This window comes from Dermochelys coriacea, chromosome 6 (assembly GCF_009764565.3).
Source record: "Dermochelys coriacea isolate rDerCor1 chromosome 6, rDerCor1.pri.v4, whole genome shotgun sequence".
Classification (NCBI taxonomy): Eukaryota; Metazoa; Chordata; order Testudines; family Dermochelyidae; genus Dermochelys; species Dermochelys coriacea.
The window spans coordinates 9462298-9475445 of NC_050073.1; the positions used below are offsets into that span (position 1 = coordinate 9462298).

The 13148-nt window shown below is 56.1% G+C and overlaps 1 protein-coding gene across 2 annotated transcripts; it reads left to right on the plus strand.

Annotated features, from left to right (window-relative positions):
• The first annotated feature begins 1382 nt into the window (after positions 1 to 1382).
• Positions 1383 to 11023, plus strand: LOC119858108 (calcium-binding protein 2). 2 transcript variants are annotated; one of them, XM_038408082.2, is made up of 7 exons: positions 1383 to 1828; positions 2528 to 2858; positions 5216 to 5246; positions 5845 to 5988; positions 6739 to 6848; positions 6976 to 7123; positions 7961 to 11023. In XM_038408082.2, the coding sequence occupies exons 2-7, from the start codon at positions 2613 to 2615 to the stop codon at positions 7987 to 7989; spliced, it is 708 nt and encodes a 235-aa protein (XP_038264010.1). In that variant the 5' UTR covers positions 1383 to 1828; positions 2528 to 2612; the 3' UTR covers positions 7990 to 11023. The 2 variants fall into 2 exon arrangements, with proteins under 2 accessions (XP_038264010.1, XP_038264011.1); XM_038408083.2 differs by lacking the exon at positions 1383 to 1828 and having other exon boundaries at positions 2482 to 2858.
• The last annotated feature ends 2125 nt before the right edge of the window (positions 11024 to 13148 follow it).

Consider the following 13148-nt stretch of genomic DNA (forward strand, 5'->3'; position numbering starts at 1 on the left):
CCTTTTGGTAATAAAGTAATATTGTAAACAATCAGTTGATTCATTTGAGGTCCGGACCCTCTGTCTTTACAGCTAAGATGCTATCTCCCCTACTCGCTAGGTTGATGGCTTTGTTTACCTTTTATGTAAAGGTGCCTTTGTTGACTCTGCCTGAGGATGAGGCTGGTTAGACAAACAAATACCCATTTCTTTGTCTAGGGCAGACTGGGCTTATGCATTGCTTGCCAAACACATTTTAAGAACATAATTCTGGCCTATATGTATAACTCTTTCTACAGACCCAGGCATACATCACCCAAGGATATTAATGACCAGTGAGCTGTTTCTTTTTCCAATGATATCGCACATGCCACCTTTTGGCGGTGTAGCGAGCATATCAGGTGTGCCAAGAGTCGCTGACACCGCATTTGAACCACAACCAGGTCTCTGTGTCACACTATGTCCTGTCCAGCCCTGGTTAGTACAGCTGTCATTAACAGAGGTGCTTGAGGGATGCCTGATTAATTTTGTGAGGTCTCCACCACTGGAATTTATGAAAGGTGAATGGTAAAGAATGCTGAGGGTGGAGACAGTGGGGCCCAGAATTCTCTGGTCAGAGAAAAGATGGTCAGGGACTATGACAAGCTGCAGGGAGGAAAGATAGATCTCCTGGCACTGGGACATAGAAAACTCCTGTGCCTTTTGCTAAAGTGCATTTGGAGTCCCGGGGGTCAGGAGGCTATGAACCCATCACTTGTTACCAGCCACAAGGGGGAGTGATGAGGAGTGGGAGGGGGCGGAGAGGAGCAAGTGGAGGCTGGAGGCTTGAGAAGATGGGGTGGCGCAAGGACAGGGCTTGGGGAGAAGGGGCAGTGCCCAGCAGGAGGGGGCAGGGCCACAGTTCGGGTACTCATGGTCCCTCTACTTTGAGGTAGTTTCTGCTCTTGTTTGGAGTTGCATCCGATGAAGTGAGCTGTCGCTCACGAAAGCTTATGCTCAAATAAATTTGTTAGTCTCTAAGGTGCCATAAGTACTCCTTTTCTTTCTTGTTTGGAGTGAGAAGGTTTGGTGGGTACCTTAAAAGCGGGGGTGCCGGATTGTGTTCCAAGGGAAGGGCCGGTGGGAAAGGATGGCTGAACACTGACAAAAGCTGGTAATGCAATAACCTGCTGCAAAAATGCAGTGTTCTGATCCCAGAAGGAAGTGGTAAAGACCAAGAAACCACCGGGCGGGGTGGGGAGGCCAGTGCCAGCTCAGCAGGAGGAAGGAGTGTACTTTCAGGTGTGGGAGAGGCCGACACCAACTCTAACTGCCATGTAGCAGAGGAAAGTAGCTTGGCCTCGGGGCTGGGCGTGGGAGTTAAACCCTGTAAACTGAAGACACTCTCCCAGCTAGCAGCTGCCAGCCTGCAGCAGAGAGTGGCCCCTACTCTAGAAAGCATTCGAGACCACCCCTCACGAACCCCAGGGAGGGGAAGCAGGGAAAGGGTTTCTGAAGAGGCAGGAAGGTTGTACAGGGAAGCTCCTGGGGAACAACAAAAGCCCTCTGAAACCTTACAAGCAGACTTGTGCCTGGCCAGCACTGGTTGGTGGGGGTGGTGGTTAATGGTTTCAGGCCCATGACTGACCTTTGGTTGGGCATGTAGGAGCACAGAGGACCTATGAGAGGTTAAAGAAGGATTTTTACTGGTCAGGGATGGAGAGTGCTGTGAGAGACTCCTGCAGACCTTTGGACAGATGCCAGCGGTGAGAGACCTGCAGGACCCCAGTGAGTTCCTCTGCACCCCTTGCCGCTGACACAAGATACATTTGAGCATTGGACACTGTGGGCCCTATGCCTACCCAAAGTGGTAAGAATATCTTGGTTGTAGTGGATTTGCCATTGAGTATCCAGAGGCAGTGGCTCTAACATAGGGGGCCCTCCCCAGCAGGGGGTGCTGTGACACCAGGGAGGGGGAGGAGCCTACACTGCCCAGCCCCGCCCTCCCCAGCAGTGGACCCCCAGTTTCTCCAGGCAGGACTGGGTAGTGGCCCAGGGACGTGTGGGGTTGGGTTGAGCTTCTCGGCCAGGCTGTGAAAACTGGGAAGAATGAGGGAGGAGAGGGGGCAGCAGAAGTGGTGGGGATGGGCACAAGAGGGGGAGTGTAGGGGGAAGGCAGTGCTGAAGGGAAGGTGAGCTGTGTGGAGGGGAGCCATGGAGGAGGGCAGTGGGCAGGAGACAGAGAGCTGGGCAGAGAGCAGAGTGGGAAGAGGACAGGGAGCTGTGGGGTGGTGCAATGGTGAGGGAGAGGAAGCAGGGGGAAGGGCGAGCCATGGGGGGGAGGACCCAGAGGGGGAGCCGTGGGGGGCAGTTGGGCGGGACAGGGAGCTGGGGGGTGCCAGGGGACACTGGTGGGGGGCAGCGATCCATATAGGTGGGGCTGGTGCTGGAGCGGCTGAGCTGCCAGTGTCCTGCCTGTAATCCCAGCTAATTGGCTTTGCCCCTCAGCCCTGGTGCTCCTGGGGTGGGGGGTGGGGAAATAAGAGGATTTCTCTGACTCCTTCTTAAGGCCCCGCTGTCCCGTCCCCTTGCTCCGTGCCCGACCTGGAGCTGCCTGTCCCAGAGCTGGCTGCCGCGCCCCGGTGCCCGGCCCCATGCCCCACAAGCGGCCAGACGAGGTCGAGTCGGAGACATGCAAAGAGGGACAGGACCTGAATAAGGGGGGCCAGGCACCCCCTAAGGAGGAAGAGGAGCCCAAAGCCAGCAAGAACCCCGTCTCCGAGTCGCGCCGCAGCTCACACTCCAGCCACGGGCGCAAGCATGGCAAGAAGCATCACGCCGATGTCCACGCCGACGCCACCAAGGCCTACTCGCCCTTCCTCAACACTGTCTTCGGCAGGGTGCGCTTGCCTGGGGCGGAGATGGGGGGGGCAGAGCAGGATGGGGGCACTAGGGAGACAGGGCATAGGGGTTCTGGGAGTGGGGCAGAACATGGGCCTCCAGAGTGGGGCATGGGAGTGCTGGGTATGGGGTGGGGCATGGAGCATTGAGGTGGGGCATTGGGCTCCGCGGGGGGGGGGGCATGGGGCGCTGGGTATAGGATAGGGCATGGGGCCTTGAGGCGGGGCATGGCGTTCGGGGGTGGGCATGTGGGCGCTGGTTGTAGGGTCAGGCATGGAGCTCCGGGGTGGAGCATGTGACTGCTGGGTATGGGGGTGGACATGGGGCACTGGGTTGGGGGCAGGGATGAGTACATGGGAGTGGGAGCAGTCATGGGACACAGCATGGGGATTTGAGCAGGGCAGGACGTGGGGGCAGAGTGGGATGAGGACATGGGGGTGGGATGGGGCAGGGCATGGAGGCATAGGGGGTGGGAGCAGAGATACAGGTGTGGTGGTGGGGTATGGGTGTGTGGGGGCAGGAGGAGTGGATGGATTGTTGCGGGGGCTGGGCTCTAGGGAGGAGGGTGGATCATGAGTACAAAGAGGGGGAAGGGTGGACAAAAAGGTGCCAGGCGAGTGTGGGCATGGAGAGGACAGGCTGTGGTGTGAGAAGGGCTGGGCATGTGGGGTGGGGGGTGCTGTGTGGGGGTGGGCTGGGAGAGGAGAAGCAGCTGCAGTAGGGAGGCAGTGGGGGCATGGCCAGTTGGATGGTGTTGTTTGGGGAGCACTTTGGGGTGAAGTGAGGCATGGCTAGCTGGATTGTGTGGGGGGGGTGGGCATGATCATGGTGGGGGCATGGTAGGGTGGGGTGGGGGCAGCAGGGCAGGGTGGCTGTGCAGCAAGTACAGCTTTCCGATGCCCAGAACGGTGCTGGGGGGCAGGCACCCTGCCCCCAGGCTCCTCCAGAGTGGGGAGGCGCTGGGCAGTCTCAGAGGGCCCAAGGGGTGCGGGAGAATGGGGCATTGAAGGCACCGGTGGCCCATGGGTCCCCACTCCCAGATGGGAAATGGGGCAGCCCCACTGGTGCGCATCATTCCCTGGGGCCAAGAGCCTGGAGGGATGGAGCCCAGTCCTCCAAGTCCTTCTCTGCTCCCGCAGGCAGCTCAGTGGGCTGCAGCATGGCATGGCGCCCTTGGGACTTAACGGCCCTGCTGCCTGCACCCTGTCACCCCGATTAGCTGGTATAAATAACCCCTTCTCAGCTCCCTGCTGGGAGCCCACCAATCCCATTATCCCTGGGCGTGGGGCGACCAGTGCCGGGGCCAGTCAGAGATGGGGGAGTAGGGGCTCTCAGATGATGGAGGCGGGAGCTGGGCCCTGCTGGGGGGAGTGGGGCAGGGGTTGAACGGGAACCGCTGGAGGGCTGGAGTGTGGGTGGGGTGGGGGGCACTGGGAGCTGGCCGTTGAGCCAGGCTGGGGCTGGAGATCACAGCCTTGCCCACAATCTCCTTAATCCCAGTTTCAGCAGGTTAATTTTGGCTGGGATTTCTCACCCACTTCTGTAGCTTCTAAATGAAGTTGACACCCTGACAGCACCTCCCGCGCCTCCCCTCCCCCACTGTACCCTTCACCTCACCCCTCTCTGCAATGAGGTATGCGCCCAAAGAGATGAGACCCCTCCCCACATTTCTCCAATAAAATATCACTGCCGAGCCCAAAATCCTCTAGGGGATGCTGGATCTGATCTGGCCCTGGAGTGGGGGGGACTGCCTGGCTCGGGGGCAGCGCATGGAGCACAGGGCCTTTCCTCTCTAGGGGACGCCAGCTCTGATCTGGCCCTGGGGCGGGGGCACTGGCTGGTTCAGGTGCTGGGGAGCCAGTTGGCTGAGGCAGGCTGGCGTGGGGTGCTGGCTGTGCTGTGGGGCTGGGGGTGTGTGGCTCTGCCCGCGCTGACCCTGCTGTTCAAGGCTGACACCCGAGTGGGGAAGATGATGGCGATCGAGTTACAAAGGGCAGCGGTTGGGGGCATTAGCACTGAGCTCCCAGCATCCTTGGGAGCCACGGAAACACCCTGGGCATAGAACCCCTCTCCTTCACCCCTGCTTGCTTTGGGGTGCTGCTCTACCCTCTGCCCTTCCCCCTTGCCTTGTTCAATCCCTGCTTGCTCTGGGATGGGCGCAGTTTTTCCCAGTTAGCCCTTTCCTGCTGTCTCCTGCCCTGGCTCCTGACCCTGCTTGCCATGCTGGCATGGCTCCTAGGGGTGGATTTTGTGGGGAGGGTTTCTCTGGCAACAGCTCCATACCGGGGCTGCCTATCTAAGGGGGTCCTCCCCACGTTCCTGGGGTCTAACTGTCTGCTCTTCTTTCTGCCCCCAGGAGAGGGATCTTTCTCCAGTAGAACTGGATGGTGAGTTGGCAGGAGTGGGGGGGGGGTGCCCCTGGAAAGGGGGCACTGGGGCGTAGGCATGTATGTTTGCCCTCTTAGAGGTGGGGTAATAGATTGTGCCCGTCTCTCAGCCATGCCCAGTCCCCTGTGGATCAATGGCCAGGGACACAAGAAAGGGCACAGTGCCTGCCACTCTGAGGGGGTGGGTCTGGATTTATTTGTAGACTCTCCCAGTTGTGACCCTGTCCTGTGCTAGAATATCTCTGGGCAAACCTAGGCACGCCCAGCCTGCAGCAGAGGATTCTGGGTGGCATATCCCACCTGGCATTGCCCACTTTACAATTAGAATGAGCATTAGGGGGCGTCCCAGCTGGAACCACTACTAGTGGTGGAACCCCTCACCGTGCATCCCTGGGGGTCCTGGCAGCAGGGTCTTGGGCGCTGGGTGGCATCAGTGCAGCGGCCAAAGAAGGGGTCACCCCCATGCACCGATGGCCAGTTCGGGTTGGTTCTGACCCAGTTCTCACCCCACTGTGGCTGGGTTCCCTGGAGCCCCCATGGGGACACCCGGGATAGGCATCCCAGCGCTGAGGGTGGCTCTGGCTCTTCCTCTTGGCAGAGCTGCTGGACGCCTTCAAGGAGTTCGACACGGACCAGGATGGCTTCGTGAGCTACAAGGACCTGGGCGCTTGCATGCGCACCATGGGCTACATGCCCACCGAGATGGAGCTCATTGAAATCTCCCAGCACATCAAGATGAGGAGTGAGTGGGGGGAATGGCTGTACCCTCAGGGGTCCCTCCCCGCACTGCATCTCACCCACCCATGAGACCCCTCCTCACTGCTCCCTCTGTGGGACCTGCCCCTGCCCCAGAGAGACCCCCCTCCCCTCAGACTTTCCCCCCCCCCCGTGGGACCTGCCCCTGCCCCAGAGAGACCCCCATCCCCTCTCACTGCTCCCCCACATAGGACCTGCCCCTGCCCCAGAGAGACCCCCATCCCCTCACACTGCTCCCCCCCGTGGGACCTGCCTCTACCCCAGAGAGATCCCCCTGCCTTCTCACTGCTCCCCCCATGGGACCTGCTCCTGTCCCAGATAGACCCCCCCTCCCCTCACACTGCTCCCCCTGTGGGATCCTACCCCAGCCCCAGAGAGACTCCTATTCCCTCATACTGCTCCCCCCCCTAGAACCTGCCCCTGCCCCAGAGAGACCCCCCTCCCCTCACACTGGTCCCCCTGTGGGACCCTGCACTGGTCCCAGAGCGACTCCCCCTCCTCACACTGCTCCCCCCTGTGGGACCTGCCCCTGTCTCAGAGAGACCCCCCTCCCCTCACACTGCTCCCCCCATGGGACCCTGCACTGGCCCCAGAGAGACCCTCATCCCCTCACACCACTTCCCTCTGTGAGACCTGCCCTGTCCTAGAGAGACCCCACTCCCCTGATGTGACTTTCCTCCGGTGGACCCCTCCCCATTGCAGATGCTGGGCACTGATTTTCTTGTCTCTCCCGCAGTGGGTGGGCGCGTGGACTTTGAGGACTTTGTGGAGATGATGGGGCCGAAGCTGCGGGAGGAGACAGCCCACATGGTGGGGGTGCGTGAGCTCAAAATCGCCTTCCGTGAGGTATGGGGGCGTAGGAAGAAGGGGAAACATGGGCACAGGGGGGAGGGGGAGCAGGTGGGGATGTGGCTGGCACCCATCCAGTCGGGCGGTCCCATGCTCACCCCGTTCTCTGTCCCCCTGCCCCCAGTTGGACAGGAATGGGGACGGGGAGATCAGCGGCACAGAGCTGAAAGACGCCCTCCTGGCCCTGCTGGGGGAGCAGGTCCCGCTGCCGGAGGTGGAGGAGATCCTGCATGACGTTGACCTCAATGGGGACGGCCATGTGGACTTTGACGGTGAGAGACCCTCTGCAGCCCCCACCCCACTGACCACCTCAGGAACCCACTGACCCCAGGGACTCCCCTCCCTCCACTGGCCTTTGGGAACCTGCCTCCCACCCCCTGGTGCCAGAGATACCCCCCCACCTCCCTTCACACTGAGCCCCTGGGGATACCTCCTCTGCCCCCCCAGCAAGGACTCATCCCTGCAGAGACCTCCCCCTTCTCTCCCTGCCAGTGTCTTCCTGTGACACCCTCCCACCCCCACAGTCCTTTCTGTGCTCTCCCCCTTGTGTTTAGTTGTGTGCTGGGCCCTTAACCTAGAACTATAGGGTCTAGGTCCCTGGGCTAAAGAGCCACCCTCCACCCCCTCCAGAACAGGGTGAGGCTCAGCCCCACTTTCTAGAGCCCCAGGAGGGCTGTTTTTTCACAGGGTGCCTGGGGGCAGAGCTGCCTCCTATGGGATTGGATGGAGGAGGGGAGGGAGCCAAAGCTAGGACTGGGGAGGGGCAAATGAGAGGAGTGGCAGTGATGGCTGCGGGGTGGAGGGGACAATCTACCCTTAGCATCCTGTCTCCCGGGGGGCATGATTCCTGCCCTCACCCTGCCCTTCACAGCCCCCCTGCAGCCCTGCACCCCCTCCTGCAGAAGCTCCACATGCACTGCTTGGGATGGGCAGCAGCATCCTGAAGCCTGGTAGGGGGAGCTGTGGCAGGGGTTACAGTCTAGGGGATGCAGGAGTGGGATGCAGTGTGGGGTAGCACAGGACAGTGCAGTCAGGCTGTGTTGTGCAGGATGTGCAGCGGGAGGTGCTGGTATTTGCTCACTCCAGTTCCCACGTTGTGTCTCTCTCAGAGTTTGTGATGATGTTGTCTTCCCGCTAACAAGGCCTCAGGGAGGGGGGCCCTCACCCGCCATTGCCGTTCCAGCCTCCAGGGGGACCTGAGCAGCTCCAAGTGGATCCCCACTTCTTGACAACTGGTGACCCCCTTCTTCGCCAGCAGGAACCGGGACGAGGCCCCTTTCAAATACTATGCACGCCTCACATTCCATTCCCCAAAGTGAGGCTAAGAGGGAGAAAAAGTAAACACAGACAGACATGCCCTGATGAATGCAAGGTGCTGCAATGAGCCTTTGATGATGATGCACATTAAAAAAAAGACATAAAATTTAGGCTTGAATTGTATTTACTTTTGACTTAGGGTAAAAGCTGGAATGAGCCGGACCTGGAACAGCATTATAATTAATTATATCACATTTAAAAACAGCGGAGAAAGTGACACGTACTTGGGAAGACTATTTTGGAAATGACCAGAAATGATTAATTATTAATTGCTTGTCATCCCAAAATATTATTCTCAAGGGTGCGTCGCTGTCTCCACTGAGCATACTTATGTCCAGAATTCTTATATTTAGCTTTAATGTTAGTTTCCACTGTCTGAAAATGTTAATTCTGGCACAAATGACAGATCGCGATCTAACGCTAGCCACCATGTTTGTTTGGATTTTAACCCTACTAGCCTCGTTATGGGTTGGTTCCTGAATATTCAAGATTCAAAATTAAGAGTGACCTATGATAGACGCAACGTTACACTACAGTCATATGAACTTGACGTTACGGGAGTCACATGATGGTATCAAGGTGTTCTATGGCAGAGAAAAACATTGGGAACCACTGCTTTGGAGGACTCTGCTCAGTGGACCAGGCCCCCAAGGAGGTCCCACTCTTCTTCCAGGGCCAGCCACACCCTCACTTGCCTCTGGGCTCCAGCCCTCCTGCCTCATGCGGTGAGCTCTGCCCAGCAAGGCCAACTGAGCCAGAAGTCCGCTTAGGGATGTGTAACTGTCCAGGGCCTGATGCACTCTAGTGGGTATTTGTAGTGACATGGGGCAGCTTTTCCAACCAGGGCCGGGTCGGTTAGTCCCCTGGCACATGGCTTTCCAAGTCCTGAGGGTAGCTCAAAGAAAGGAAGGTTAAAGCACAATCCCTCTGGCCAAGCCCGAGCAAACCACCTGCCTTGCTGTAGCAGATTCCGTCTCAGGCACTGTGTCTCTCTGGCGTTCTTAGTCGGGGCCAGGTTCTTCCAGAAGCTCACTCTTGGTCCTCCACTGGTCACCTCCCAATCCTTCGGCTCCAGGCAAGGCCATGCAGAATTCACAGCCGTGCCTGCTGTCCAGTCCTTAGGGCTTCCCATTGTCTCTCAGGACCCTCTCTTGAGCTAGGTCAGTTTTAACCAGTTTCCTGATGAACCTATTCATTGCGGCCCAGACAGCTAGGTCTCTCACATACACACACCCCTCTTGCCCCACACAGCCCCCCAAGAACTGATTTAACTCTCCACTCCCAAACTGGCTAGCAACGCAGAGTACAGAGGGAAACTGAGGCACACAAGATTCATAAAAATATTACAGAAGATTTCCACTTCAGCACAGCTCTCCTCCTTTGGGGCCGAACTGAGCAAGACTGCTTTACCCTCTGACCTGGGAGGTTCAAGCCCACCATGGTTATTAGGAGACGCCCCAGCACAATGCCCATTTCCGTGGTAGCAGTTCTACCTGGTGCTTGTGAGATGCGTACAGCACAGTTTCTAACCAAGCGTACAGGTTTCACAGCATAGGGCAGAGCTGTTTCACATCCTCCCTTTGGTCAGGTCTGTTCGACGACATGAGCAGGGTGCACATGGGAAATTTCCATGCGGTCCCCAGCCCTTTGGCCACCACAGAACTTTTGGGTTTGAAACTGAGTCCCGCCACTACCTCCTCCCTGTCTTCTTCCAGGGAAAGATGAGGGGAGGGAACCCACATTCCTCCACGGGTCAGCCATCCTGGCTGCAGCCTAGGGTGTTCTGACCCCTAGGTTGGCTAGGAAGTGACCCCATGAGCGTCTGGTGGGGTCAACCTGTTGCCCTCACCCTCAGGACAGAGTCCTGTTTTATGGTCCCCGGCCCCGATGGGCTGTGATTCAGACTGTCTTGGGTGGGAGAACCCATCAGGTCCATGGCCATGCCCTGACAAGTTATGTCCAAGTCCAGTAGTTGCTGTCCAGCTGCTTTACCCTTCCCTGGGGCTTCTTCCCGCTGAGCAGGGCAAACATGTCTGGCAGTTGTCCTGCCCTGCCCACGTCCTCCCACGCTCAGGTAGGGCCTCAGCCACCACCAGACCCAGCTTGGCCTCTACTTCCTCAGGCTGGCTCCCTTGGTCACAGCAGCAGGTCTCAGGGAAGTTGTACCTGAGCCCATATGACTCACATCTGCTGTGTGGAGATGGCTGGGTCCATTCCTCTGCCCCACTTGGATACAGCTGTCTGCTTTCGGGTCTCCCGACCTTAACCTTTCCTCCTTCTCCCTATATGCACTGTCACTAACACCTCCAGTCTGCTTGGTTCAGACTCTGGGCTGGTCCAGGAGGAGGGGCTGAATTTTATCTTAAAGTGACACATTCATTCCCAAAAAGGACGTCAAAGCTGATGTCCTGGAGACCAGCCACCCTGATCCTTCCTGTGTCTGCCCAGGGATCTCAGACATAGGTAGGGCCAATGGCTTCCCATTTGGAACCTTACTTCAGGTTGTCCTGCCTTTCAGGATTTGTTGGGGTTTCACCAGCAAGGATTCTCTCTGTCCCACAGTCCCTCCAGCCCATGAATGTCTTCCCATTAACCTTCTGCTCCCACTACAAAGCCTTAGGCTTTCTGTCTGCTAACCATGTTTTAAGCTTGTGGGGACATATCTTATAAAGTTGTTCCCCAAATCCTCCAGTGTAGTGACACCTACATTTTGCCCCATCATCATTCTTCCATCAGGGTGGTGGCTTCCATATGTGTCACAACCTTGATCTTTTGCCTACACTCCAAACCTTTTCCTGTAAGCTCAGGTGTCATTTCAGATTTAAGCAGTGGAGTCTTTTCAAATTGTTCATGGTCCCCACTATCAATTCCGTCCGTTTGGCTGTATACCTGTATTGCTTTTGAACCGAGTGAGACAGACTGTACCCCTGTATGCACACCCTATTGTACAAGGCATGCCGTGGGAGGTATCTGTGAAAAAACTCATAATTTGCTGATCAATAATATCATGGCAAAATATACGTAGCCACGTTCTATGGGAAGTTCTAAACATAAGCAGAGATCATGACTAGAAGTAGGTTTTCCAGAGACTTCTGGGGAGTGGCCAAACCAGTTCCTCAGAGAGGAAGGACAAACAGATGCCTCAGCCTGGTGTCAACAAGCAGGGCCATTACCTGCTAAATGGCCATTCTTTGGCAGGAAAGGGGGCAGGGGCAAAAAAATCCCAAACCAAAAAACCTACATCTTAGCAAAGAACCAGCCTGGGGTTCCACTCCACAAAGGCTGCCTGTCGCCTTTTCCCAGCTGGAAATGCATCTCAAAGTGGGGACAGGATTATAAAAAAAGGGGGCAGACACCCCAAGGGACTCCTCCTTCCTTTCACTCTGTCCATCGATTTGCTGCACCAGAAGGAACAAAGGAAGCAGCCATTACACAGAAGAAGGGGGCTAGCCTAGGAAGTTTGGCCTCTAAAACTGTTGAGAGCATGTGATGAGAGAAATTTTGCTGTGAATTTAACGTCATTCGTTCAGGGAGGCTTTAGTTCTGTTTTATCTTCACTTTTCTTGTAACCCTTTCTGATTTTTATCTCTCATTATGTATTCACTTCAAAGCTCTCTCCCTCTGTAGCTAATAAACTTGCTTTATTTAATCCAGTGTGTTTAAACAGAAGTGTTTGGGAACCTCCATATAGGACAGCAGGTGGGTGCATATCATTTCTATGAATAAAATGATGGACTTTATGTGAACATGTGTTGGCCAGGAAAGGGCTGGGCAGCACAGGATGTACGTTTCTGGGGAAAATCTAGGACTGGGGGTATGCTAGTGTCACCCTGAAATATAGTCAAGGATGGTGAAAGCCAGAGCATCATCCATGTGTGGCTGGCTGGCTGCAGCCCACACACAGACACAGCTGGGAGTGACTTGTTGTTCGTGAGCTGTCCAGACTGGAGTCTACAGTAGCAAAGTTGTGTAAAGGGCACCCCAGGTTAGAGGGCAGGGGTGACAAAGCTACTCACATGTCTGGATTATACCCTGGGTACTGAGTTAGTGGGTAAGACATTGGAGCTGGTCAGCAGGGTCATCCTGGTTCAAATCACAAGGCTTCTCAAAGGCAGTGATTTTGGCATCTATATCATCCCCTTAAACTGGGGCAACTGTTTGGTATCTAGGCTTCCTGAGGATTGGCATCCCGAGGTCTTTCCCCACTTCCATTTCTCCATCTCCAGTTCATGCTTATGTGTTCTTTTTCATGTTTTTGCAGCTTCTCCTGGTCAGCTCCCTCCCTTGTACAGTCCTCCAGTCTCTGCCACTCTACTTGAAGATCCTTAGCTCCCAGCTCCAATTCTCACTACTTCAAGTCTATTGATGGGGAACCAGGTCATGAAGGTTCCCTGCTGGAAGGGGAATCAGGTCTTGAGGCCGCCCTGCTGCAGCTGTGGCTGTGGTTTTTCTTGATCTTGGACCTCCTTGGAACTTCAACTGGGTCTGGAATCTGGTTCTTGGTCCAATCATCCTTCTCCCGCCATGCACTCAGTTGCTTCTCACTGAGCTTCCCAATGCTTAACTCTCTCTCCCCACACAGGTCCTTCTTAGAGAGATAGTTATATGCCATTTTCTTGCTTTTTCCATTGTCTAACCTTGTTTTTACTTCAGCAAGTCAGTATTGCAAAACACTACTTATGCATTCAGTATCCTACTACTGACACCACATGCCACAGGATTGGTGATACACTGCACCTTTTAAACAGTTTCTTGGAGGAACCCCTTTAGTGTGTTAGACCTTCAAGGGGTCTCACTCTTCCTCCAGGGTAGGCCCTGTAGCCTCATTGACTCCGTGATTGCATGTCTAGGCTTCAGCCCTCTTCCTTCATGCCACTAGCACTGACCAGTGAGTCCAACTGAGCTAGACTCCTGGTAGAGACTTGTCCACCCGTCAGGGACTGATTCACCTGAAGGAGTGGGGCTGGATGGGACCTGGCC

Coding starts and splice junctions, on each gene's coding strand:
- LOC119858108 (XM_038408082.2), top strand. CDS start 2,613: ATGCCCCACAAGCGGCCAGACGAGGTCGAGTCGGAGACATGCAAAGAG. Junction 2,859..5,215: donor TCAACACTGTCTTCGGCAGG/GTGCGCTTGCCT, acceptor TTCTGCCCCCAG/GAGAGGGATCTTTCTCCAGT. Junction 7,124..7,960: donor CGGCCATGTGGACTTTGACG/GTGAGAGACCCT, acceptor TGTCTCTCTCAG/AGTTTGTGATGATGTTGTCT.